This window comes from Lontra canadensis, unplaced genomic scaffold (assembly GCF_010015895.1).
Source record: "Lontra canadensis isolate GAN:19392208 unplaced genomic scaffold, GSC_riverotter_1.0 scaffold25, whole genome shotgun sequence".
NCBI classification, from domain to species: Eukaryota; Metazoa; Chordata; class Mammalia; order Carnivora; family Mustelidae; genus Lontra; species Lontra canadensis.
The window spans coordinates 20268765-20296219 of NW_022631019.1; the positions used below are offsets into that span (position 1 = coordinate 20268765).

The 27455-nt window shown below is 51.4% G+C and overlaps 1 protein-coding gene across 1 annotated transcript; it reads left to right on the forward strand.

The window, feature by feature from the left end:
* Nucleotides 1-4915: 4915 nt before the first annotated feature.
* SMPDL3B (sphingomyelin phosphodiesterase acid like 3B) lies at nucleotides 4916-27442 on the forward strand. Its single transcript, XM_032863906.1, has 8 exons — nucleotides 4916-5253; nucleotides 14707-14920; nucleotides 18158-18255; nucleotides 22236-22379; nucleotides 23543-23715; nucleotides 24296-24476; nucleotides 24566-24699; nucleotides 27077-27442. The coding sequence occupies exons 1-8, from the start codon at nucleotides 5193-5195 to the stop codon at nucleotides 27440-27442; spliced, it is 1371 nt and encodes a 456-aa protein (XP_032719797.1). The 5' UTR covers nucleotides 4916-5192.
* Nucleotides 27443-27455: the final 13 nt, after the last annotated feature.

Below are 27455 nucleotides of genomic sequence, written 5' to 3' on the forward strand. Positions count from 1 at the left end.
AGCAGAGAGCCTGATGTGGGGCTCGATCCCAGGACTCTGGGATCATGACTTGAGCCGAAGGCAGAGGGTTTAACCCACTGAGCCATCCAGGTGCCCCCTGAGGTGAGATTTTACACAGTAGCGTGTAAAAACTGTTTCTCTAAGAGCGATGGGGATTTTCTGGAGATCACAGTTGTCAAGAAAAAGAAAAAAAAAAAAAGCTTTGGCCAATATGAAGAAGAGGAGCTGGTTTGTACTTAAGAAGGCAAAATCCTAACCCTTGAGATTTCTCTGCCTCACTTAACCTCTTCCAGCAAACCCAGGTCCAGCAGAGGCTGAGGGGGGCTGAAATCCACACTCCCACTTGCTCCACTCTGAGCCCTGGCTGTGTCTGTCTGGGAGGGAGGCATCTTTTTCTAATTCACACGAAGGCCTGGAGGGGTGCCCCTTTCTACTTATAGACACCTTACAGGTTAGTAGGGGGTGACAGTGATGAGGGCCTTCTGGGGACACTGACCAAAACGAAACCTCTGTTGGGGCACCTAGGTGGCTCAGTTGGTTACGCATCTGACTTGGGCTCAGGTCATGATCTCGAGGTCCTTCCATGGGAGGGAGGCAGGCAGTCCTGCATGGGGCTCCCTGCTCAGTGGGGAGCCTGCTTCTCCCTCTCCCTTTGCTCCTCCCCCTACGTATGCTTGTGCACACATGCTCTCTTTCTCTCTCTCTCAAATAAAATAATAGCCATCTTTAAAATAAACAAACAAACAAATAAATAAATAAAAATAAAAGAAGCCTCTGCCTCCAGCAAAAAGCTGAGTGGGACTCCAGCAGCCCCTGAGATGGGTTTATAAGGAGCTCCCAGGCCCCCTCAGACCTCTCCTCCTTGTTCCAGTTTCAAGCCTAGTCGTTACCAGCTCCCTGCTCAGCCCAGGGAGAGCCACCTACCCTAACCCCTTGCCTGCCCTCCTTCCCCACCAGTCCTGTAGGTTACCTTCCAAGCATGCCTCCATGTGACCTGGACACTGCCCAGCGGTTTTGAATTAGGCTGTAGGCTCAGGAGCAAGAAGCCACATCGCCTTATTTTTGTTAAGTCAACGCACTTAGTCTCTGAGCCCTCTTCCTCCTGCCCTGGCGGGAAATTCACTCTTGACGGTTATTATGATCCCCTCCTCCTCCTTGGGGTGACCCTGGGCCCTGAACACAGGCTGGACTTTACTCTTCAGTTATTTGTGGCCCCTTTAAAAAGATTCAACCCAGTAAATTTGAAGGACTGATTGGTTTCATTAAGTGACTCATGAATCTGGCAGCATCCCATCCACCAAGGAGTTCAGAGCAGGTGTGCAAAATGGAAGTTTTTTAATAGGAAAGAGGGTAGGGCAAGGAAGTTATTAGCCGAGGAAAAGAAAGGATTATTTCAGGCAAGGTCATTTTCCCTTAGTGGGAACAGCAGGAGCTCTGATCACGCAGATTATCTCATCTTCCTTTGTGGGGAGGGATAGAGAGGGCCCATGTGACAGATGACCTCATTGGTGCTAACCAGAAAATTCCTGACTGACCACTTAAGACTACTTGAGGGGAGTTAAAATTGCAGTTAGTTTGGGGATTGAGTCCCAGTGTAATGACTTGGCTCCATTTTGGGCTTGTGGGTTTCTTAATTCTTTCTTAAAAAGATTTAATTTATTTATTTAGAGAGAGAAATCTTGAGCGGGGTGAAGGGTAGGGGGAGAGGGAGAGAGAGAACTCTCCAGCAGACCCCGAGCTGAGCCAGACAAAGGGCTCGATCCCACCACCCTGAGATCATGACCTGAGCTGAAGTCGAGAGTCAGATGCTCAACCAACTGAGCCACCCAGGCACTCCCATGGTTTTCTTTTTGAAAATCCGCTGGCTGAGCTTGTACGGTTTCAAGGAGCCCGAGGTTCTGCAGCAACTGTAGCCCCTGGGGCTTTGCCAGGTCGGGAGCCCCGTTGACTCATTTATGTACTGTCCTTCCTGCTGCTGAATGTGAGCTCTATGGGAGCACACAGGCTTTGTTTTGTTCACCACTGTGTCCCCAGTACCCAGAAGCCAATAGACAGCCAATATTGACTAAACCCAAGTACATGTCCAAGGACCTCCTATCTGATGATCTGCTCCTCCGCTAGAAACAGTCTGGACACATTTGGCACCCAGCAGCCTGTGTCTGCTGTCCTGGTTGGGCCGCTGTCCCATCTCTGAGAAGCACTTCTCCTCCCTTCTAGGAGGGCAGAGGACAAAAGCCCCGCTGTCTTCAAGAACCTGTGGCCTGGGGCACCTGGGTGGCTCAGTGGATTAAGCTACTGCCTTTGGTTCAGGTCGTGATCTCGGGGTCCTGGGATCGAGTTCCGCATCGGGCTTTCTGCTCATCAGGGAGCCTGCTTCCCTCTCTCTCTCTCTGCCTGCCTCTCTGCCTACTTGTGATCTCTCTCTGTCAAATAAATGGATTAAAAAAAAAAAAAAAAAAAGAACCTGTGGCCTTCCCCCCTGGTCACATGCTCCCCCAAGGGAAGGGATCTTTGCTACCCGCTGGGAACAGGACTTAACAAAACTCAGGGAGAATACAAATTCACCCCCCAACTGAGGCCCCGCCCATTGTCTGTTTCATTCTTCCCTACTGCTACTTACTAATTCCCCATTGTAGACCCTCACTGCTTTTTACCAGGACTTCTCTGCTTTGGCCTCCTTGCTGGTCTCCCCGCAAAGCACCTTCCACAGAGCCGGTGCAGTCTTTCTAAGATGTTAATTGGGCTGGGTCTCTCCCCTAGTTAAGACTCTCCCATGGCTCCCCACAACTCTCAGCTTGGCAACAGAGCATGACCTGGCTCCTCCCTGCTTCCCAGGCTCAGGACCCCAAACTCCCCGATCGCCCAACACCGCTCCCTGGAATGTTTCAGCCTCTCTGTCTTAGCAGGTGTTGTTCCTTGGGCCTGGGACAACTTCTGCCCTGTTTCCTCCTTCTCCTGGCCACCTGCTGCTTATATGTCAGGATCAACAATACAGTGTACATGCCTCGGGATGCGGTGTAACAGGAGTGACACAAGACTACCCGAGACGTCTTCTTGCCGACAAAGCAAACCAGAAGTTCATTGAACCTCTAGGTCTAGCCACCAGTCAACAGGGGGTATTTGGGACAGAGGAACACCTGAAATGACCACTGGCAAGAAGTGACCAGCCAGATCCTCCCGAACGTGGGAGACGTAATAGGACAAACAACCAGGTTCCTTTGACAAGAACAAGGGGAAAGCGGGGAGCAGGGGGTGGAGGATACAGAGTAAGAGAAACTTAACAGATCTATCAGCCAACTAGAATGTGTGGACCTGAAGTAGGAAAGCTGCAAGGACTCTGTTTTAGAAAGACTTTGTGTCTGCTGTTTTTCTGTTGGACCCCATTTACTCATGATCTGTAATTTTTCTCTGAACAAGCCAAAGAAGTGATGTTCCCACTTCAAAGGGGAAGTGAGAAAGTTAATCATTCTCTGAGGTTTTTTTTTTAAAGATTTTATTTATTTATTTGACAGACAGAAATCACAAGTAGGCAGAGAAGCAGGCAGAGAGGCAGGCAGAGAGAGAGGGGGAGGCAGGCAGAGAGAGAGGGGGAGGCAGGCTTCTCACTGAGCAGAGAGTCCGATGCAGGGCTCGATTCCAGGATCCTGGGATCATGACCTGAGCAGAAGGCAGAGGCTTTAACCCACTGAGCCACCCAGACACCTCACCCCCCTAGACCCCTCTCTAATAACAACCTCTAGCCCCAAGCAACAACGAGACTCCATCTCTATTCCTTTCTGAGTCTCCCAGACGCTCTGTCTGCTCTTCTCTACCTGTCACTTCACGATTCAATAAACTCTGTTTTCACTTTCTCTGGCTTGCATTTGATTTCTACCCTGCAAGAAGCCAAGGACCTTTGGCTGGTCTGGTGGGGACTCTCCCCTGGGTACTCAGACTCAGCCTGCCTGCCTCAGACCCAGTTTGGAACCTGATCTCAATGAATCAACTGTAAAAAAAAACAAAAACATGGGGCACCTGGGTGGCTCAGTGGGTTAAAGCCTCTGCCTTCGCTCGGGTCATGATCCCAGGGTCCTGGGATCGAGCCCCGCATCGGGCTCTCTGCTCAGCGGGGAGCCTGCTTCCTCCTCTCTCCCTGCCTGCCTTTCTGCCTACTTGTGATCTCTGTCAAATAAATAAATAAAATCTTAAAAAACAAAACATAACATAACAAAACAAAACCAAAACAATATCATGATACAATTGGGACTTTAAATATTAAACAAATTAAGCATTTAAACATTGACCAAGTCAGTATCTACCCAGTGATAGTAAGGAATTACTATTTTATCATCTTGTTAGAAAAAAAAAAAAAAGAGTCCTTATCTTCTAGAGTATTTGTGGGCAAAACAATATGATCTCTGGAATTTGCCTTAGAATAACCCAGTCCATTTGGGGTGGGGTACAAATGAGTAGCTTGGCCCTAAATTCCGATTGCTGTAACTGGAGGATGTGGGCGCTGAGGGTTCATAATCTTATTCTGTCTACTTCTGTTTCTGTTTGGCAATTTAAATAATAAAAGAAGAGATTAGGCCCATTACCTCCCTGTCCTCAAAGGTTAGATTCTTCCTCTGGGCTTGTCAAACTTTCTAACGTGCCAAAGGGCAGTCCCTTGGTTTCCCTGTCCCTCTTGAAGGCAGGGGATGCCCCCGTCCCTCCATCTCCTTGGCACATGGCTCCTGGCATAAATGCATGTGTGACCTAGTCTTGGCTTGTGGAGAGCGTCTAGAGCGCCAACTAGCAGTGAGTCCTTCCGTTTCATCCAGGCCGATAGGTTCTGTGGGGGTGGGTGGGGCTACGTAAAAGCTCAAGGAAGGTAGATGATACTTGCCACTCAGTCACAGGGGCTGGGCGAGGTTCCTGGAGAATCTAGCTGCTGGCTGGACCGACGTGCTTTGCAGAACAGGCAGGACGAGTGCAGCTTTCCACCTCAGAGTTCAAAGGCCTGGCTGATGCCCCTCCTTGGGCCAGCCCAGCTCACGCCCTGCTAGGCAAAGAAAAGCCAGAGGAGGCAGTGCCTCGGATCACTGGGCGCACAGGGCAACGGGCCGGAACTTCTGCTCAAGCCCATGGCCAAGAGCATCCAGATAGGAAACCTGCAGTGTTGGCCCTAGCAACTGGAGAAGCCCGGGGCTCCCAGGAAGTGAGCCCCAAAGATGAGGCTGCTCAAACTGCTCCTTTTCCTGGCCCCCTGGGGAGTCGCCAGAGCTGAACAAGGTAGGCCTCACAAATGCTTTGGTTTTGTACTGTGAACCTGGGGTCGGTGGCTCCTGGAAGTGGTTCACGGGGAGCTGAAATGCTGCTAAAAACAGCAAGGTGGGAAGCTGGGGCAGGGAGGCCCCGGGGAGAGAGAGTGGGTGAGTGGTGGGGGTGCTCTTTGAGCCTGAAGATCTTAAGTGGAGGCCAGAGCTGGCCAGGGGAGGGACACCGACTTCGCTAAGACGTGCGGGTACATAAGAGCCAGCTATCTGGTAGAGGTGGAAAGTGGCAGGCAGATTCATGACTTCATTCAACCAACCCGGTTAAAGGCCTTCTGCATACCACACCCTATTTCTAGGAACAAAGAATGTGTCAGAAAAGAAAGGAAACAAAGCTCCAGTCCTAGGGAAGCATTCCTTCAACTAGGGAGAAGCAGACCCAAAGGCACTTGAACAAATAAATGCATGATATTCCAGGAGTAATATGTGTTATGGAGACTAATAAAGCAGAAGAAAGGGGTGGGAGTGGGGGGTTGGGGGGGCTTAAGATGAGTGAATGGCATTTGAGTAGAGACCTGAGGCCCTGAGGGAGGGAGCATCCCTCCCTCTGGGGACATCCAGGGGACTTTCCAGTAAGAGAACATAGAAAGCACACAGGCCCTACACCTGACACTCAGGGGATGCATGTGAAGACGAGCCCAGGGCCAGAGTGGCTGGAGCAAAGTAGGCAAGGTGAATGGGAGAGATGAAGTTGAGGGTCATGGGGGGGGGGGGGGGGGTGCTGGCGTGAGCTCGCATATAAACATGTAGATGGTGTAAGGCCTCGGGGTTGAGTGCGACATCATTAGAGAGTTTTTAGGCAGAGCTGTGGGGTAATCTGATTCGAATAAGCTTGAAAAGGCCCCCTGGGCTATGTACTGAGAAGAGACCATAATGAGGTAAAAGTCAGGGTGACCAACATGTCTCAGTGCGCCCAAGACTTACCTAATCTTAGCACTTGAAGTTCCGTGACCTGGGTACTCCCTCAGCCCTGGGCGTACTGTGGTGATTGGTCATGACCTGAGCCACTGTGGTCAAGGAGAAGCAGCCAAACCCATGGGGAGGCTGTTGTCATCCTCTAGTGAAAGGAAATGGAGGCTCGTCAGGGTAGGAGCATGGCGGGTTGGAGACGGTCTGATTCTGGACAAGACTTGTTGGCAGATGTGGGGCAACAGGAGGACTCCAGGGTGACTCCTGGGTCTTTGCCTCCAGCTGAGAGGACAGAGTTGTCATTGGCTGAAGTGTAGGAGGAGGGGATGGCGGTTTGATTATGGATGTGTCCAGTTGGAGATGCCTGTTAGATTTCCATGAGGTGGAAAAGGAGTCAGTGGCCAGACTGGACCCCTTAATGGTTCTCCTTAATGATCCTAGGTTGTCCTAGGTTGTCCTTTCCTGGAGTCCTGGGAAGGGACCTAACAGAGAACCCAAACACCCTTTCTGTAGCTCTAGGAATGAGGCTGAAAGAGGGAGGGACAGACTCTGGGCTCTGCTCATTGCTTGTTCTGTGGGGCTCAGTTTTTCCAGGCTGGACCCCAAAAGTTGGTGGTCTCTAGGTGCTTCCGTAGTCAGTGCACGCCCTCGGACACTATCCAGGAGAGGCTGGGAGCTCCGGCCAAGTGCTCTGCTCGTGCAGCTGGGCATCTCAGAAGCCAGCAAGGAGGAGCACCAGTGCCTGGGGGTAGGAGACAGAGCAAAATGCCAAAGAGGGACTGGGCTCCCAATGCTGTGACCCAAATTTGGAAATACCGCTGGGATGAGCGCTGAGAGTGTGTCATTCCCTATGAGGGCGACCTGCCTGGGAGAAAGCTGAGTGGCCATCCTCCTTCCACCCAGGAGGCAGACCCTAGTCCCCACTGAGGGTCTCCAGGGCCCTGCCGGTCTGGCAGAAGGGTGGGAATGGTTGAAAGGACCTCCCACTCTCTTACTCTTTCACTTTCAATTATGCTTTCTTGGAAATCCAAATGCCACTGGGCGCCCCCAGCTCAGAGGCTGGTGGTTAAAAAGGATCCCTCCCCCACAAATGCACGGGATGTTCATTGAGCATCATTTACGGTCATGAAAAATGCTGACAGCAGTAAGGGAAGAGCTCAATGGATTGTGGAAAGGTTCAAGGCGATACAGCAAAACCAAGACCAATGCTGACAATTACTAAGTTTTTGTGCATTATACCCTCACAACAGCCTTGTCAAGTGGGGATTATCAAGGTCGCTGAGAAGTGAAATAACTTACCCGAAGTTACACATGTAGTAAGTGTCCGAGTTGAGACATGAACCCAGGCTGTACAACTTCACCCTGTTTATAAAATAATACTGTCAAAACAAACAAAGGAACGCTGAAACAGACAAAGGAAAGAGCCAAGAAGGGTGAACATTTATTTTTTGAGACTTAGGATGGGCCAGGCCCACTTGAAAAATGAAAGAAGAAAAACCTCTTTTGGTTTTTATAGTCCCTGTAAAGCAGGTACTATTCCCATGATACCCATTTTGCAGATGAGGCAAGTGAGAGCCAGAGGAAGCAGAACACTTGCCCAGGGACCCACAGCTAGGAAGCAGAAGGACCAAGTCTGTTCTCAGCTGCCTTACCCAGTATGCCCTTTGAAAGATCTTCTTGGGATGGTGTTTTGTTCTTTTTTTTAAAGATTTTATTTATTTGTTTGACAGAGAGAGAGAGAGAGAGATCCCAAGTAGGCAGAGAGGCAGGCAGAGAGAGGGGGAAGCAGGCTCCCTGTTGAGCAGAGAGCACCATGTGGGGCTCAATCTCAGGACCCTGAGATCATGACCTGAGCTGAAGGCAGAGGCTTAACCCTCTGAGCCACCCAGGCGCCCCTGGGATGGTGGGTTTTATAGGTACTATTTTTTTTCTCTTTATTCCAGACTTTCTGGAATGTATACATCTATACTTTAAAAGGAAATTAAATTTTATTTATTTTCTTCTTTTAAATTTAAATTCAATAAATCAACATATGGTGTAGTGTTAGTTTCAGAGGTAGAGGTCAGTGATTCATCAGGTGCATGTAACACGCCCTGCTCCTGACATCCCGTGCCCTCCTTCATGCCTATCCACCCCCACCCCCGCCACACCCCCACTCCCCTCCCCTCCAGCCACTCTCAGTTTGTTCCCTATGGTTAAGAGTCTCTTAGAGTTTGTCTTTCTCTCTGATTTCATCTTGATAAAAACAAAATTAAATTTTAGAAGAATTCCATAGCACCCGTAAGTTTTTTCAGACTCTGAGTCTTTCCCGAAGTACAGAAGGTTGAGACCCCCGGCAGAGAGCTGTCATGCCTGTGGCCTTTGGACTTCCACTTCCTCAGCCAAGATCTTGGGTACGGGTACATAAGAGCCAGTGGGCTCCCTCTCCTCCCACATACGGCCCTTGCCGCCCCGGGTTATCCTCCAAACCAGAGAGAAAGAGCCAAACCCTGTCCCGGGGGTTAGCATGGGGAGTTAGCACAGTAGGCTAACATTTCCCTCAACAATGAACCTGGGGGACTGTCATGAGGAGAGAGCCGTCTGCGGGCTTAACACAGGGGGTCAGTAAATGTCGGCTTGAACCAGGGAGTCCTGTGTTTCCGAAGGCCTCACTTTACAGGGGAGGTGATTGCTCAAGGTCAAATGCAAAGGACTAAAAGAGCGACCAGATCGTCTTGTGGTGTGGGTTACACACAATTATAGAAAAAAGTCATGGAGTCGCAGAGCCTTAGAACTGGCAGGGCCTTCAGATAACTTTGCACAGTCCCGTCTCTTACCCTCGAGGAAACAGAGGCTTTGGAAGAGAAGAACTGAGGCCCGCGGGGCAGACTGGCCCAGGGAATAAGCATTACTTGGGCTGGCTTGTCTGCCACACAGCTGTGGGGCTGCTGCACGTGAGATTGCTCCTTTCATCCACACATCCGCCCCTTTGCCACTGGCACCATGATCCCCACTGTACAGATGAGGAAACTGAGACTTAGTTGGGGCAATCTTTCATTCAGCTTGCCATTGCCAGTGTGGAGGAGCCTAGATTCAAAACCAGATTTCCCTTATTCCACATTCCACACTTGTCCTTTCCAGAACAACCCCACTGCCTTAAGCCAAAAAATCTGGGTCCTACCTTTTAGTATCTATGTGACCTTGACTCTCTTATGTCACTATAAAATAGGATAGGGATAAGGTAGAGGAGAGTTTAAATGCGATAGCTAAGTGAGATCACATACATACATTGTAATGTGCTGTAAAAGTTTAAAGGACCATTAAAAAAAAAAAAAAAATCCCAGGTCAGGGAGCCCTGGGTGGCTCAGTAGGTTAAGCGTCTGCCTTCTGCTGGGGTCATGATTCTAGGGTCCTGGAATAGAGGCCCCGTGTCGGGCTCAGGGGGAGCCTGCTTCTCCCTCTCCTCCTTGCTCCTGTTCTCTGTCACTATCTCATTTTTCTCTCTCAAATAAACAAACAAATAAAATGTTTTTTTAAAAAGTTTAAAAATAAGCATCGAAGGTCACACTGCTAGCTAGCGACAAAGTAAAGTGCATCATGATCTTTTCTCTTCTGACTCGATTTGAATCATAAGTTTGCCACTAACTAGTTCACTTTCCTCATTTGTAAAATGATACAATACTAGAATGTATGTCATTGATTCTGTCATTAGTAGAGTGCTTGGCACAGATTCTGGCATTCAGTAGGTGCTAAATTAATAGCAGGTGTCCTCCTGCCTTCCTCTTCTTGTCTCCAATCATAAAAGTAGACTCAGCTGAAGAACTTCTTAGGCTCTAGGAATTATTTTTGCAAGTCTCCCGCCCCCATCAAGAATCACAGTTAAAGGATCTCACATTAGGGGCGCCTGAGTGGCTCAGTGGGTTAAAGGATCTCACGTTATACGATTTTAATAAATTTTAAATACATCATTGCTTTTCAAATGAATTATAGATTTTGATGGCTGAGCTTGGGAAAAATGCACTTTTTTTTCCAGCTCTCAAACATTTCCATGGGCCTTACATAGCTACAAGGCCCTGGGTCCTATATTTGTTGTCCCTTAGTGGACAAGGAGGCCTGGTGACCCGTGTGATGGAGAAGGAAAACTAGGAAACTGTTTTGCCTACCCGGGGATGAAGAACAACTGAGCTCTCAGAATTTAAACTGGAGGATGGACTGTACCCACCAGCAGTCCGCTCAGGATGGGCCATCCAGGAGGAGACAGGATCTGTCTTCACGTTGTTCTCAAGTCCTAGCCCTCTGCACTTTATCTGCAGAGGACAGCAGCTGAGGGGATGCAGGGGTGACTGCAGAAAAGTGGTAGCCACTCCCCCCACATCCTGTCTCCCTCCCATGGTGAAGGGGGGACTTGCAGGACCCCCCCAGGGATCAGATTCAGCATACCTGCTGCTTTGTAATGCTGAGTGCCTTGGTATTATCTCCTGTTATCTCAATTAACCCTCACATCAACCGGAAGAGATAGGGGGCACTGTTGTTCCCCTTTTACAGCTGAGTAAACTGAGGCACAGAATTGCTCATGGTCCCACAGCTAGTGGGCAGCAGAGCTGGAATTCCAACCCAGGTTTGTGCTCTCAACTACTCACTGGAATTAATACCAAATTTATTCATATTCTCTTTTTTTAAAAAAATATATATATATATTTTTTTTGGTCAGAGAGCACAAGCAGGGGAGCAGCAGGCAGAGGGAGAAACAGACTCCCCGCTGAGCAGGGAGCCTGATGTCAGCTCTATCCCGGGACCCTGGGATCATGACCTGAGCTGAAGGCAGATGCTTAACCAACTGAGCCACCCAGGTGCCCCAATTTATTCATATTCTCAATAATTAATGAATAATAATGACAGCTAAGATTGGTATACCTACTCTTAAAACTGAAGGAACACACGAATACTTTCTTACTGTAAAAGATTCAAGCAGCATGAATCTATAAAGGCTCTTTTTTTTTTTTTTTTAAGATTTTATTTATTTATTTAACAGACAGAGGTTACAAGTAGTCAGAGAGGCAGGCAGGGAGAGAGGAGGAAGCAGGTTCCCCGCTGAGCAGAGAGCCCGATGTGGGGCTCCATCCCAGGACCCTGGAACCATGACCTAAGCCAAAAGCAGAGGCTTTAACCCACTGAGCTACCTGGGCGCCCCTATAAAGGCTCTTAATTTTAATGAGACCCCCGGGTGAGGCTTACGCACAGGGAAGTCTGAGGACATCTGGTCTCAGAGTAAAGTGTTGCACTGCCCGATGCACCACACCTTCCCAGTCTCTCCTGTCCCAGGGGTAGCTGCCAGGGGCTGTGGTGTACTGGGATTCTTCTCTACCAGCCCGTTCTCTCCACCATCTTATTTGCTGCTCTCAGACAAGCAGGCCAGATGTCAAACACCCCGAGGCTCAGCAAGGCTAACGGGCTTGCCAGAATCCTCAGCCAACACAAGGGAGAGCCTGTTTTAGAAACCAGACAACCCACCTCCTCAGGGTCCTTAGACTCATCCCCTTCTCCATGATGTTTTAGAGCTTAATTCCTCATAGTCTGTGACTGATTCCACAGAAGCCTGTGGCTCCCACTGTTTTATGAATAACATATGTGTTTTATAAAAGCCATCTTCTGGAGGCTCTGAGTCAACTTTGTGCTTCAGCTCTGGAGCCAGAGAGGGCTGGGTTTGAAACTCGGTTTCCTCATCTGTGAAATGGGCATAAGAATTCCACCTCACAGAATGGTTGTAAAGATGAATGAGATGAGCGGATAAAGGGCACCTCACAAACACACGCACACGCACAAGCGTGCGCTTACGTATCACTAGGAATCCCGGGGAGGCTGGAAGGAGTTTCAGTTCTACACTCTGACTAGACCTGAGCTTGTGGGAAGAGACGCTGACAGCCGACATGTGAGCCTGTCAGCAGACAAGGAGTTTCTGGAGTGAAGCAATGTTCCCTGGCTTCTCGGAGGGCTGACATCAAAGGGGCAGAACTGCTTCCTGCTTATGGTTCGTTGAAGAAGAGCCTGCTCAAGGCAGGGGACTGGTCTTTGCTTGGTCTTCAGAGGAAGCCAGGGGACTGCATTCCAGAGAGAAGGGCAAAGGACCTCTCACTCTATCTGACCTGGCCAGCCCGGTCTCAGGCTTGGAAGCAGGTGTGACTCCCTTCCAGTCTCCATGCACGGGCTCAGGAGAGCCTACCAACTCTGCCCATTTACTGGCAGTTAGTTTCTCTGGCTTGGGATTTTCTCTGTAGGAGTAATTTCACATAGAGTGATCACAATTTGTATGACAAGTTTGAATTCCCCCAATTATAAACAAAGACTCTCAGTTTGGGTAAAAAAGAAACATGCAGGCATAGACTGTCTACAAAAAAATATCAAAAATAAAAAGGCACCCTTTTGGGGCGCCTGGTTGGCTCAGTGGGTAGAACATCTAACTCTGGATCACAGGGTAGTGAGTTCAAACCCTATACTGGGCGTGAAGCCTACTTAGAAAAAGAAAAGGCACTGGTTTTATGCCTTTAGCAATCACATCTTTCTGGGAGAAAATCGAGAGCCACGGGACCTCCACCATTTTGCTGTCTGATCTCGGGCATATTGATCTTAGTTAACATGACCTTAGCCTTAGTGTCCTTATCTGCAAAATGGGGATGATGATCAATACAGTTGACCCCTGATGGACACAAGTGTGAACTGTACAGGTCCACTTATATACAGATTTTTTGATAAATACAGTACTACAATGTATTTTCTCTTCCTTATGAGTTTTCTTTTTTCTCTTTTTAAAGATTTTATTTATTTATTTGAGAGAGAGAGATCAGTAGCAGGGGGAGGAGTAGAGGGAGAAGCAACTCCCTGCTGAGCAGGGAACCCAACCCGGGACTTGATCCCAGGACCCTGAGACCATGACCTGAGCCCAAGGCAGATGTTTAACCGTCTGAGCCACCCCGGCGCCCCCTTATGATTTTTCTTAATAACATTTTTTACTCTAGCTTACTTTATTGTACAAATGCAGCATATAACACATATAACATGCAACATATGTGCTTATTGACTATTGATGTTATCAGTAAAGGCTTCTGGTCAACAGTAGGCTATTAGTAGTTAGTTTTGGGGGAGTCCTAAGTTATGCACAGATTTTTTTTTTTTTTTTTGACAGAGATCACAAGTGGGCAGAGAGGCAGGCAGAGAGGGAGGAGGAAGCAGGCTCCCCGTTGAGCAGAGAGACTGATGCGGGGCTCGATCCCAGGACCCCTGGATCATGACCTGAGCTGAAGGCAGAGGCTTCAACCCACTGAGCCACCCAGGTGCCCCTATGCACAGATTTTTGACTGTGTGGGCATTGGTGCCCCTAACCTGCATTGTCTGAGGGTCAACTGCCCCTCCAAGGCTGCAGTGACTGTGTAATGACCTTGGGAGGGATCCTGACTTAATCAGTCATTTGCATCTTAGTGTAAACAAGCTTCTGATCCTCTCCTGGGACGAGGCTTAGGTAAGGAGAGGTGAGGAGAAGTTTTGGAGAGAGGATCAGGGGCTGGACTTGACCTTTGGACCTCTCCTAGAGCCCCACGGGGGGTCCTGTGGCTTGCGTGGTGCCGTGGCTATCCATCCCTGAAAGCAGCCCTGGGAATCCTGGGGCTCCCTGGCGGAGGCTGGGTTTCCTGGTCTGGGGGCGGGGCTGGGGTGTATGACTGTGCCACTGAGTGACACAGGAAATGTAGAAGGAAGTGACAGCAGTGATGGAGGGTGAGGAAATCCCAGGCCTCACTCTGGTCTTAGCCAAAAACACAGGATTTAGGGCAGAGGCCGAATGTGGTCAATAAGAATGGTTGAAACTACTTATCCACGGCCCCCTGCTGGGTACAGATGACAAATCCACCCTGTGTGGCCTGTTTCTTTGTTGGGATTCCTTTCTCTTGATCACACCAAGAGATTTTTTTTTTTTTTTTTAAGATTTTCTTTTTAAATAATCTTTATACCCCACATGGGGCTTGAACTCACAACCCTGAGATCAAGAGTCAAATGCTGCTCAGAGTGAGCCAGGCAGGCGCTCCTCATGCCAAAAGATTTTTGACATTTCAGCCAGCCTAGGTTGGAAGCTGTGGCTCTAGTTCTGGGCTCCCAGAGGTGAAGCGACACACCCAAGGTCACACAGCGTGTAGGTGGCTCCAGAGCCTTCACCATGACACTCCCCAAACTTAGCTTTCAAACAAGCACGCTGCTTAGAATCCAAATGATTCTTTGAGGGTCACTGAAGCCCAATCCCCTTGCTGCTGCTGGGTCCCTCGAGGTGGGGAAATGGAGAGGGTCAAAGGTCATAGGTCCTCTCAGGGCTTCGTGGGGCCAAGTCAGACCTGTGGCTCTTTCTCTGTGAACCCTGGCTTCTGAGGAAAGTGTCTCACATTTGGAGCCTGTTCTCCCCAAGCTAGGACCCCGCTGGGCTTCCTCTCGATCCAGACTCAGGGAGGTACCAGCATCAAAGACGATCTCCTTTCCCCTGCAGGGAAATTCTGGCACATCTCTGACCTGCACCTTGACCCTGACTACAAGGTATCCGAAGACCCCCTCCAGGTGTGCCCATCAGCTGGCTCCCAGCCAGTGCCCAACGCAGGCCCCTGGGGTGACTACCTCTGCGACTCTCCCTGGGCCCTCATCAACTCCTCCATCTATGCCATGAAGGAGATCAAGCCGGAGCCAGACTTCATCCTCTGGACGGGGTGAGAGCAGTCACAAAAGCCATCCTTCACCAGGCCCCTGCTGAGTGCCACCTGTGGGCCTGGCTCCCTCCCCAGGCCAGCTCCCTTAGTCCTCACACCGGCTCAGATTCAGAGAGGATGGACCTGAAGCCTGAGGGAACTGTGGGCCTGGCTGATCCCGCAGTCTATGCCCTTGACTCTGTCTCCTAACCTTAGTAGAACACAGCTCTCTCTGAGGCTGGGGACACAGTCAGGGCACATCTGGGTATGTGGAGAACTCCCGGATTTTATTTTATTTTTTTTAAGATTTATGTATTTATTTGAGAGAGAGAGAGAGGCAGAGAGAAAGAGCGAGAGGGAGAGCAGGGGGAGGGTCAGAGGCAGAGGAAGAGGGAGAGACCCCAGCAGACTCCCCGCTGAGTGTAGAGCCCAACAAGGGGCTTGATCCCATGTCCCTGAGATCATGACCTGAGCCAAAGTCAAGAGTCAGAGGTTTAACAGATGGTGCCACTTGGGTGCCCTGAGGACTCCCAGATTCTAAGTCAGGGCGATGAACAGTGGGGCCACTCCCACCAGGGTTTAGGGATCCACGTGCAAGGAAGGAAGAAGGTAGGGGGGCTGAGAGTGGTCTTGGCTTTGGGACCCAGTGTCCTGGCTGCCCTGGCCTGGGGGGGGTTCTCACTGGTCACAGCACTGCTCTGCCGAAGGACAGCTTGTGGGGTGGGTGATTTCTCCTCAGCCAGATTCCATTTCTGCTTCTCATCCAAGGACATGCCATAAGTCCTCCAACTTCCCTCAGAACTGGCTGTCCTTGTCCCTCATGGTCCACCCTTCATTCCCTGGCTCCTTTCTCTCTCCCTCGGTGGAGCAGCCTGTCTTGCGCTCAGCCCTGGGTCAACACTGGGGAACCAAGATGATACAAACCCAGACTGGCCTTCAAGGGGTTCCCAGGCTTATGGGTGACAAGCCCGAGGACCACTGTATCCCAGCTGGGAGGGAGGCTCACTGGCAGATGTGGGAGCTTTGCAGGGCACCTAACTCCATCTCACAGGAAGTGGTAAGCAGGGGGCTGGTGAGGAAGGCTGGCCACTGCTCTGACTTCCTGCTCCCTCTCCCAGCCTCCTTGGACACTTGTACAGGGTGGGATTAAGCTCATGATGTCCCCAGCTGTCCCTCAGTGTGGTGTGGCAGTGACCGGGAATGACCCTGAGATGGACCCTGTAGTTGGCAACAGGAGGCTACAGGGATGGACACTTCAGAAATGTCACAGTGTCGGGGTGCCTGGGTGGCTCAGTTGGTTAAGCGTCTGCCTTTGGTTCAGGTCATGATCCTGGGGTCCTGGGATCAAGTTCCACTTTGGGCTCCCTGGTGAGTGGGGAGCCTGCTTCTCCCTCTGCCTGCCACTCCCCCTGCTTGTGCCTCTCTCTCTCTCTGACAAATAAATAAATAAAATCTTGAAGGAAGGAAGGAAGGAAGGAAGGAAGGAAGGAAGGAAGGAAGGAAGGGAGGGAGGGACAGTGGGACAGTTTCTCAGGAGAGGTCTGGGCAGCTCAGGAATCAGTCTAAGAAGAGAGTGAGCTTTAGGCTTTGACCCTGAACTCTGCTCCCAAGACGGATTGTGCTCCAGGAGCCTCTGGATTCTCCGAGGAGGGGCCCGGGAGGAATATTCTGAAAGATGTGATGGGATCCCTCTGGGAAGGGCGACTGCTTTGGGAAATTTACTATCCTTTAACAGAAACATGATGTTTCTGGGAAATCTCTGGGGTCTTGCAGATATATATGATGTTGAATGAGATGACCTCTGGGACCTTTTATAATTCAGTTTCTAAAAAGTTTGACTTCTTGGGGCAAGTTGCCATCCCTTAGGGGTAACCTGTAGAAACTGGGAGTATTTTCTAGAAGAAAGAATTAGATCCTAATTAAACTAGAAATATAAAGGGCAGAGGAGTTTTGTTCTGATGTCCTTGGACCCCCTGGCCTGTCCCTGGGGTGGGCAGGTGGCTAGGCTCCTTCTGGGGCCCTAAGGAGAGTCAGAGATACATCAGGGAGTAATGGGTATAAGTGTAGACTCTGGAGCCTGGCCGACTGGGTTCAAACCCTGGCTCCACCCCTTTGAGAATCCCCCACCTCTCTGTGCCTTGTTTCTCTATCTGTCAAACAGGACTAACAGAACCCACGTTGGAGGGTTATCATGGAGAACAAATTAGGGGATGTGAGTACAACACACAGAAAGTCCGGGGAACAAAGCAAGCCAGGTTTGCTGCTGGTAACGGTATCACAACTACTAAACTGATTAACTTCCTGGGGGAGGATGGATGCAGCAGTTGCCTCACCCCGTCGGGTCCAGCTGGGTCCTCAAGCTTTATACTGTTGGGGCTCTTACCTTTTCCCTTTCTCCTCCCCTGCTCTCTCACCTTGCTGTGTATGTCTTTTTTAAGTAGGCTTCATGCCCAGTGTGGAGTCCAATGTGGGACTTGAACTCATGACCCTGAGATCAAGACCTGAGCTGAAGTCAAGAGTCAGATGCTTAACTGACTGAGCCATCCACGTGCCCCATTTCTAAGTTGGATCCAGGAATTTAGGTCAGCAGAACAGTGGACTAAAGTGTCCTAGGGCAGGTCCTGGATCTGCCATAGGATGAACTCTAAACTCTGATGCCAGCTCCCAGCTCCCTAGAACCCTTGGGGAATGGAGCAGGACTCAGAGACGGCTTTTCCACCCCAAGCTCCCTGGGGACTTGCAGGTGGGACTCGAACCCCCAAGCTTCCCTCTTAACATAATAATAATAATAATTGCAACTTGGCAGCCACTATTCTGCTTTTTATTTTCCTTTGTTTTTATCTATTTTAAAAAGAAAGGAGAAGCGTTTCATTGGAGCCCAAGTGAGGACAGCCACCTGGGAAATATGCTCTTCACAAGGAAGAGTGGTCCCGCTTGTCTATATTTTATGTATATCATTTTCCCAGATGTATTAGAGTCTCAGAAATACTCTAGGAGTAGGTACCATTATTACCCCTATTTTACAGATGAGATAATGGAGGCTCAGAGAGGTTAAGCAGCCAGCCCAGGGACCCACAGCAGGTCACGGGCAGAGACCAGGTTTGAACTCTGTCCTCCTAGACTCCCGGCTCCAGCCTGGCCCTCCCCTCACAGAGGGCCGGCTCCACGGCCAGTTTTCTCATGGCTGAGCTGTTCCTCCTTTCTCTCGGGCCCCCTCCTGAGCTGCCTGCACCAAATGGGCTCCGTGGTGTTTTGCAGTGATGACACACCTCACGTGCCCAATGAGAGGCTGGGAGAAGCCGCTGTGCTGGGAATCGTGGAGCGCCTGACCAGGCTCATCAGAGATGTCTTTCCAGGTAAGCCCCTGCCATCTGTCCCCCGAAGCATTGCCTAAACCCCTGGAGGTGTCTGTTGGGACAGCAACAGCCCCAACGCTGGCCGCTGGCCAGGTCTCATAGCGATCGATCGAGGAACGTGAGCCACCCCTGCCCTGTGTTTCCACGCAGAATCCTATGAACGGAGATGCCTGACTTCTCGTTCGGCCTTCTGCCTGAGCCCGCTTTACAGCGACTTACAGCCCCTTCTCAGCACCTGCCGTGATAGAAAGGCATCATTCCCGGAGGTCTCCCAGGGACTCACATGTAGCCCTACATCCTGCTGCAGCCCCAGAGCTGCCATCCACCGCCCTTCAACCATCCTGGCTGCCGGGGCCTCTGGGAGATGCTGATTTCCAGCCCAGGTGCTGTTCTTGGTGCTTGCAAGGACTTCAGAGCCTAGGAAAGCAGGCAGAGCCCATGAGAGCTTATGGCAGCAGCCCCATGGGACCTGACGGGCGAGCGGGACCTGATGCCCCATCTAACGGCCCCAGACGATGTCTTTAAGCAACCTGTGCTGAACCCAAGGTGCCAGGGACCGAATCAGGCTCTCAGGCTGCCCACTGGGGACCTGTCAGAGCAGCCTACTAACCGCCACACCCACCCCCTTGGGGTTCTGGAACAGCTGCATCCTCTAAGGTCTTAGACACAGATCTCCAGGCCCCAGATAGGATTGATGATAATAAAAATAAGTATTAGCAGCCGCAGTAACTGCATGGATCTATGTATTGCGGGCTAAGTGTCAGGCACTGCTCTAAGAATACGATATGCTGTAGCTCATTCATGCTTGTGGTGCTCCTGCAGAGATGTGCTACTGCTACTTCCATTTTACTGCTGAGAAATGTGAGCCCTGGAGTCAAGTAAACAGGTCAAGGTCATGTGGGAAGGGTGGGGACACAAATCCTTGTTTGAGCACTGATCTGACCCACCACTCCAGGAGGGGCTCAGGAGGGGCTCGCAGCTGCTGTCACCAGCTCATACCGGTCCTCGAGGCAACCTCCTTTCCCATCTCCTTCCCTCAACCTGAGTCATTTTATGCACAGTTGTCTGGATGTGTAGGGAAGGCACCGATGGCTCAAAGCTAGTCAGTTCCTGGGGAGGGAGTCAAACTGAAATCCGACTCCGAGCACCCTTTTCTCTACTCCAGAGGGGCTTCTGGAATACAAGTGAAATAATGGACAAGAAAATGCTTTACAGGGGCACCTGGGTGGCTCAGCCGGTTAAGCATCTGCCTTTGGTTCAGGTCATGACCCTGGAGTCCTGGGATTGAGCTCTGCATCAGTCTCCTTTCCCAGTGGGGAGCCTGCTTCTCCCTCTGCTTAACGCTCCTCCTACTTGTGCTCTCTGTCAAATAAATAAATAAAATATATTAAAGAAAATGCTTTACAACTATGAGTTTACATACAAAGGTAAATTAGAAGAGTCTCTCGTTTATAAACACACTTGCACATTTATTGAATTTCCTAATATCCAACATGCCATCGACTGTGAGATACATCATTATTTTATGTACTGTTAAGAAAAAAAATGTTGGGGCACCTGGTTGGCTCGGCGGGTTAAGCCTCTGCCTTCAGCTCTGGTCATAATCTCAGGGTCATGGGGCTCTCTGCTCAGCGGGGAACCTGCTTCCCCCCCCCCCCCCCTCTGCCTGCTGCCCTGCCTACTTGTGATCTCTATCAAATAAATAAAATCTTTAAAAAAAAATGTTGTTAGCTTATGACGCGCCCGGCCTCCATGAGAAGTCGCAGCGCACCTGCAGAGATGTTAAACTAAGAACATACTAGAAGAATTAAAAGGAGACATCATCTTATTTGAGAATTACAGCAACACAGGTGAAGCAGAACACTTTCCGCTTTGTAGATTAATACGCGGAAGCACAGAGCAGTCAGGCAACTCGCTGGCAAGGAGGAAGGGACGGAAGCTCGAGATTTCTGGGTCCACATCACGTGTCACATGTTCTTCCTGCCACGTGCCAGCTGCGTTCCCGGGCAGTCACTGTGAACGCCGCCCATCTTCTGCAGGACGGCTGAGCCAGGAACGCCTGCGAATGCTCCGGCTGGGCGGTGCCCTGGAGACTCCGTTTCGTGTCTGCGCAGAGCGAGGACAATCATGGTACCTGCCCAGAAGGATGTTGTAAGGATTCAGTAGAGTAATCCACTCGCTCATCTAGTTAACAAATATTTACTGAGTATCCACTAAGAGCAAGATGCCATTCTAGGAGGAGGGAACTTGGCCGTGGACTAGAAGCCGGGTCGTGCCCTCATTGGAGCTTATGCTCATAAGGGGTTTCTCACAGTGCCCGGCACAAAGCCCCGGCAAGAAAAGGGGAGAGTCCCTCCCTTCTCATCTGTCCTTGGAATTCCAGGGTTTTGTGTTTCTTCCTAAATGGATCTTTTTATATATTTTTTCAGATTTATTTATTTTAGAGGGGAGTAGCGGTGGGAGAGGGACAAAATCTCAAGCAGACTCCCCTGAGCGTGGCCCCAAGATCGTGACTTGAGCAGAATCAAGAGTCAGACTCTCTCTCTCTCTTTTCTTTTCTTTTTTTTTTTTTTAATTTTATTTGTTTATTTGACAGAGAGAGAGAGAGAGCACAGTAGGGGAGCAGTAGGCAGAGGGAGAAGCAGGCTCCTCTCTGAGCAGGGAGCCTGATGCAGGACTTGATCCCAGGACCCCAGGATCATGACCCAAGACAAAGGCAGACAAGGACTGAGCCACCCAGGCACCCCCCTAAAAGGATTCTTTTTTTTTTTTTTTAAGATTTTATTTTATTTATTTGACAGAGAGCGAAATCACAAGTAGGCAGAGAGGCAGGCAGAGAGAGAGGGGCAAGCAAGCTCCCCGCTGAGCAGAGAGCCCGATGTGGGGCTCAATCCCAGGACCCTGAGATCATGACCTGAGCAGAAGGCAGAGGCCAGGCGCCCCTCTAAAAGGATTCTTAGGCTGCCGGCAGTTATGTTGAAGAGGTGAGGTTTTTTTCCAGGCAGTTACAGGGCTGGTTTCTGGGTTGGCAAGCAATTCCTGATGGGAACCTTATGACCGCCTCCTTCTGTGGGGCTTTCAGCCCTCCCAGATCTAAGTTGGTGAAAACATCTAACTCCACGTGGGAGTTAGAGGCTCCTGCCTCCCTCATTGGTTCAAGGTCACTCATGCCCTGGGGACTGCCAAGTTCCTATAAGGGCAGAACTCTGCCCTGAGCTCAGAGGAGTTGTTGTTTCTGGCCAAACACTTACTGAGCAATTACTACTGGCACAGTACAGACACAGAGGTAAACTAAATGCACAAGGAGGAAATGCATCTGAAGGCCCCCCGCCCCAGCGTCATTCACAAGCCGCTCCCTCCTCTGACCCCCACCTCCACCCCATACATTCCCACAGCCAGTGGGTCTTCCCTTTTCTGTGACAGTCCTCCCACCTCTGATTACTGAATACCTGTCAACCCTACTGCACTTCGAGGCCCCTGGGACTGGGACTGGGTGCCTGGTTCCGGGGTCTGTGTATTGGCCCACACGAGGTGTTCAGTAAACACCTGTTGAATCACGTAATTTGTCAAACTCCTAAGGCTCCCAGAGGGAACCAGACCCCTTCCCTAACAGTAAGTGGACCTGGAACGGAATAGAACAAGAAGCTCTACATTACCACGGGGTTCCTAAGGGATGGGAAGATTATTTCGATCCTCTAGCTTACGTCTTCTCGTCTTCTGATGCTTTCTTCCGACCGGGAAACCCTTTGCTGGGAATGGGGTTAGGAACTGGGGTCAGGGAGCTCACTGCTCTTCCTTCCCAGGTCTGAGCCATGTTTGGCCAGATTCTACTGAATGCTGTTTTCTGCTTATCTCTGTATTTCCCTCATCTGTGCTACGGCTCTTCCCACGGGTTCCCACGGTCAGTGGTGGACTGAAAAGTACCAGCTCTGCTGAGCGCTTTCCCATAAACATGTTTACATGTCTCTTTTTCCTTCCAGATACCAAAGTCTACGCTGCTCTGGGAAATCATGACTTTCACCCCAAAAACCAGTTCCCAGCAGGGAGCAACAACATCTACAGTCAGGTCGCAGAGCTGTGGAGACCCTGGCTCAGTAACGAATCCATCACTCTCTTCAAAGAAGGTACTTTTTGCAACTGTAAACACTTTCTTGTCTGCCCAGGTTTCATCGAATTTTGTCCTCACCAAGACCCCAGGAAACAGGTACCGATTTTATCCCCATTACACAGATAAGGAGATAGAGGCTTGAAGATGTCAAGTCCCTTGGTGAAAATCAGTCAACGCAGAGGTAGCCGGGTTGGGAGCAGACTCTGGGGCTGACTCCGCTGCCCGTGCTCTCAGCGGCTCTAAGGAGGATCATAACGGACCATTTCCTGAGCATTTACTGTGTGCCAGGCACCACTCTCGGCACATTCCAAGACTCCTAATGGAAACAAGGAAGGGGAAGCAACCTCTGGTTCAGGCAGCATTTCCCACCCTTGGTGCTACTGATATCTTGGGTCGGATAATCATCGTGGGGGCCGTCAAGGATGTGGGATACGAGGGACACCATCGCCGTAACCCAAAATGTCTCCAGACGCTGCCAGATGTTCCCCCGGGAACAAAATCAGCGGCTGAGAGCCACTGATCCAGAGACACAGCAGTCCAAGGAGACCCTGGCTGCTATCTTGCCTGTCCTCAGTCCCAGCGGGTCAAACCCAACCAGAAACTGGTTGATGTAGTCCATGGAGATCAGTTTCCTTCTTTCTTTTTATTTTTTTTAAGATTTTATTTATTTCTTTGACAGAGACACAGCGAGAGAGGGAACACAAGATGGGGAATGGGAGAGGGAGAACAGGCTTCCCACGGAGGGCCCCAATGTGGGGCTCGATCCCAGGACCCTGAGATCACGACCCAAGCCTGAGGCAGATGCTTAATGACTGAGCCACTCGGGCACCCCCGGAGATCAGTTTCTAGGACAGAGTTGAGTGAACAGGGTTGACAGTGGATCTGGAGGGACAAACACATCTTACTGTTCTTCGCATTATAGAAAGGGAGAAACCCAGGCACAGAGCGGTGAAGTCAAAATGTTCCCAGGCTGCACAGCTAGGTGCGGGAGCCAGGACTGGAGCCGGGGCAGCGGGCCCGCAGAGCCTCTGGTCTTCTCACCGTGGTCCTCCCATGGGCAAGACGGGAAGGGAGGACGCCAGGACAGGAGACGGTGGAAGCGAAGTTGGGGGGGGGGGCACGGAGACGTGTCTCAGAGGCAGGGGACTCTTCAGGTTCTCCCTGGCTGTGACACCATAGGTGCCTTCTATACTGAGAAGTTGCCGGGCCCGAGTGGGGCCGGGCGAATCGTGGTCCTCAACACCAACCTGTACTACAGCAACAATGAGCAGACGGCTGGCATGGCAGACCCTGCGCAGCAGTTCCGGTGGCTGGAAGACGTGCTGACCCGTGCATCCCGAGCTAAGGAGATGGTAAGGGCTCCCACATCCACCTGCTACCCTCTCTGGGGTCACCTCCTGAGCCAGTGTCCCACCTCTGCACAAGCTCAGCCACTCCCCTGAGGGGCCTCTATGCCTGAGGGTCCTTCAGCAGCCTGGCGCCAGGAGGGGGCTTCTTTTTCCAGCCTCACAACAGACTGGGAAAAAGAGAGGGGTCCTCTGGGGGGCGGCCTTAGCACGCGCGAAGGCACAGAGGTGGGAAACACCTGGTAAAATCATGGCTGGCTCTGCCTTTGGCTCAGGTCATGATCTCAGGGTCGTGGGATCGAGCCCCACATCGGGCTCTCTGCTCAGCGGGGAGCCTTCTTCCTGCACCTCCTCTGTCTGCCTCTCTGCCTGCTTGTGATCTCTGTCAAATAAATAAATAAAATCTTTTAAAAAAAGAAATCATGGCTGGGTCTTCAGAGCACTGGCATCAGCCAGGGGGCGGGCTTGACGGGGGATCTTGGAGCCTGTCTGCTTGCCTCTGGTGAGAGGGGCTGGTGTTGAGAGGTGGACGTGAAGGGTCGGGGAGGGCATCCCTGAGCCCCTTCTGGTCACCCCATCCGTGCAGGTGTACATAATTGGCCACGTGCCCCCGGGCTTCTTCGAGAAGACGCGGAACAAAGCGTGGTTCCGGGAGGGCTTCAACAAGGAGTACCTGAAGGTGGTCCGGAAGCACCATCGAGTCATTGCAGGGCAGTTCTTCGGTCATCACCACACTGACAGCTTCCGGATGTTCTACGATGACGCAGGTACTCGCCGCGGAGGAGAGCGGCCAGCCCATACCCACCTCCTCCTCTTGCCGGCCTCTCTCTCAGTTCCGCGATCTCTCTCCTGAAAGGTGCCCCCATCGGTGTCCTGTTCCTTACCCCTGGAGTCACCCCGTGGAAAACCACCTTACCTGGAGTGGTCAATGGGGCCAACAATCCTGGCATCCGGGTATTTGAATACGACCGAGCCACACTGAGCCTGCAGGTCAGGAGCCCTGGGTCTGCTGGGGCTGGAGGGGGAGGATGGGGAGGGACCTGAATGTATCACCGCCTTGCCTGATCCTTCTAGCTTAATCCTCCCTCTTCTAGAGCTCTGGTTCCCTCGAGCCACTCCAGATCCTGCAACAAACTCAGATAATTCTTTGTCCCCAATTCTCCGTTCAGCCTAGATCATAGCTTCCTACCCGGCCTCCCTACCTCTAGCTCCGTGCCCTGCTGTAGCTCATCTACTACACATTACAGAAGGCTCTAAGACCTTCCATGGCTCCCCAGTGCCCACAAGATAAGCTGGATCTCTTTGGCCTGGTGTTCAAGGCCTCCCACAGCATGACCTTATGCCTATTGCCCGCCTTATGCCTACACCGACAAGGCCTCAGCCAGAGCAGACCTCTGACTCACCGAGCAACCCCTCATCTCCTGGGCTGGGCTTGTTGTTATTGACATGGAAGAAACAGTATTCCTTAATTTAACAAAAGGTACTAAGTAAGCACCTACCATGAGCGGGGCCCTGTGCTGAGCTCAGGAGATACGTAAGTGAATGGTGACAAAGTCACTGCTGTCCTGGAGCTGGCATTCTCACAGGAGACACACGCGGTAGTATCCTATCCTATAGTAGACAGTATGAAAAGGAACGTTTAGTGTGATGTGCAGAGAAGCGCTAAAGACAAAGAGTGAGGGGGCAGGTGTCACCGTTATTGGGTGTGTGTGCACACGCACGTGCGTGCCGTGAGGCAGGTGGGATGGAATTTCACCCATAGGGTGACATGTGAGTTCTGAGTAGATGGAGGGAGGGAGCCATGCAGGCATACTTGGAAGGCAGAGGACAGGGCAAGTCAGAGGCCCTGGGTGGGACTGTGCTTTTGGTGAGTGTCAGGGAGGAGCGTGGAGGTCGTAGCTGCAGAGGGAGGCACAGGCGGAGGGTGGGAGGGACGAGGTCAGATCCTGTCAGCTGGATGTGGAGGGTTTGGGGCAGGATGAAATATTCTGACTTACACAATTTTACAAAATCCCCCCACCGCCGGCTAGCCAGCCTTGCAGAGAACAGGCTGTAGGGGGCAAGGGCAGAAACAGGGGTGGGGGTTAGGGGAAGGGTGAGGTAGGAGGTGACAATTACTACTGAGAGGTGACACTGGCACAGGCTAGGGGGTGGCGGTGGGACAGCGAGAAGCCCCAGATCCTGGATGTTTGCTGAAGGTAGAGGAGACAGGGTTTTGGGGGACTGGATGAGGGCGAGAGAGAAAGAGAGGAGCCATGGCTTTGGCCTCAGCGCCTGGAGGGGTGAAGCTGCCCTTTACTGAACTGGGATCACCGTGGGAGGAGCACGTTTCAGAGGAAGATCAGAAGTCTGGTTTGGGACCTGTTCACTTGGGGAGGTCTAAGTGGTGTCCCAGTGAAAATGCCCAGGAAAGAGGCAGCCGGGTATTCAAGTTGGAGGCCCAGGAAGAGGTGGATATAGAGATTTTTAATTGGGTGCTTGAGAGAGGACATTTAAAGCCAGGGACTGGACCAGATAACCGAGGTCCTTGACTCTAGAGTAAGTGTGCACGGAGGAGACGTCTGAGGTCTTTCAAGAGTGTGGCCTGTTGTCCATATGGGCACTCAGAGGGCCTTAGCAGAGGAGTCACCAGCTGGTTCCCACGCCCCCCCACCCCCAAAACGCCTTCTCAGGGAGGGGAGTCACACAGGCCTGGGTTTGAATCCTGGCTCCACCACTCATGAGATTTTTGACCTCTTCCCGCCTCTGCTTATCTGTGAAATGGGAGTATCAGTCCCTCACAGGGTTTGGAGAGGACCAAATGGAATAACATAATGTGCCTCTGGGGAGGCTGCCCTCCAGACATGGCAGTTCCTCTTACCCCACTTCTAGTGATAAATTTAAGTGGAAAGCATCAGACAGATAAGCCTTTCCAGAATCTAGTTCCGAAGATGCATCTGGCCCTAGGAGTCCTGGGTGTATCCCAAACCGTCGTCAACCACAATTCCATAACCTCTTTCAGCCAGGCACTCCATGCCATTTCTTTAAGTTGCTTTTTATCCATGAATTCTGTAAATATTTACTGAGCCCTCTTCTGTCACTGAACACCTGTAGGACCCTGGACAAAGGAATTAACCTCTTTAGGACTCAGTGTCCTCATCTGTGAAATCGGGGTAATACGGGCAGTTACCCCATTAGCATACCAGGCATACCCCATAAGTAGGAAATGCTCTCTAACAGCAGTCACTGTTAGAGCTATAAAGAATCTGGGACGGGCGGGGGGGGGGACGGGTGGGTGGGGGGCGGGCGGAATGCAATGTGTAGGATTGGAGGTTGGGTGGAAACTGCCTGCTGCTCAGGGCCGGCCCTCCTCACGCCCTCTCTCCAGGACGTGGTGACCTACTTCGTGAACCTGAGCCAGGCGAACGCGCAAGGGACTCCACTCTGGGAGCTTGAGTACCGGCTGACCAAGGCCTACGGGGTGCCCGACGCAGGCGCCCACTCCATGCACGCGGCGCTGGGCCGCATCGCCGGCGATCCCGGGGCGCTGCAGCGCTACTACGTCTACAACTCGGTCGGCTACGACCGCGAGGCCTGCGACCAGGCCTGCCGCGCCGAGCACGTGTGCGCGTTGCGCGAAGTGGCCTTTGACGCTTACGCCGCCTGCCTGCGCGCCCCCGGCGCCGCGCCCGCGCCCGCGCCCGCGCTTCTGCTGGCGGCGCTCCTGGGACTGCGCTCGCTGCTCGCGCCCTAACCTCGGGCGCCCG

What these genes read in the sequence shown, in the direction of transcription:
- SMPDL3B (XM_032863906.1), top strand. Translation starts at nt 5,193, where the DNA reads ATGAGGCTGCTCAAACTGCTCCTTTTCCTGGCCCCCTGGGGAGTCGCC. An exon ending in CATCACTCTCTTCAAAGAAG is followed by an intron (nt 22,380 to 23,542) that starts GTACTTTTTGCA and finishes GTGACACCATAG; the next exon opens with GTGCCTTCTATACTGAGAAG. An exon ending in GAGCCACACTGAGCCTGCAG is followed by an intron (nt 24,700 to 27,076) that starts GTCAGGAGCCCT and finishes CCCTCTCTCCAG; the next exon opens with GACGTGGTGACCTACTTCGT.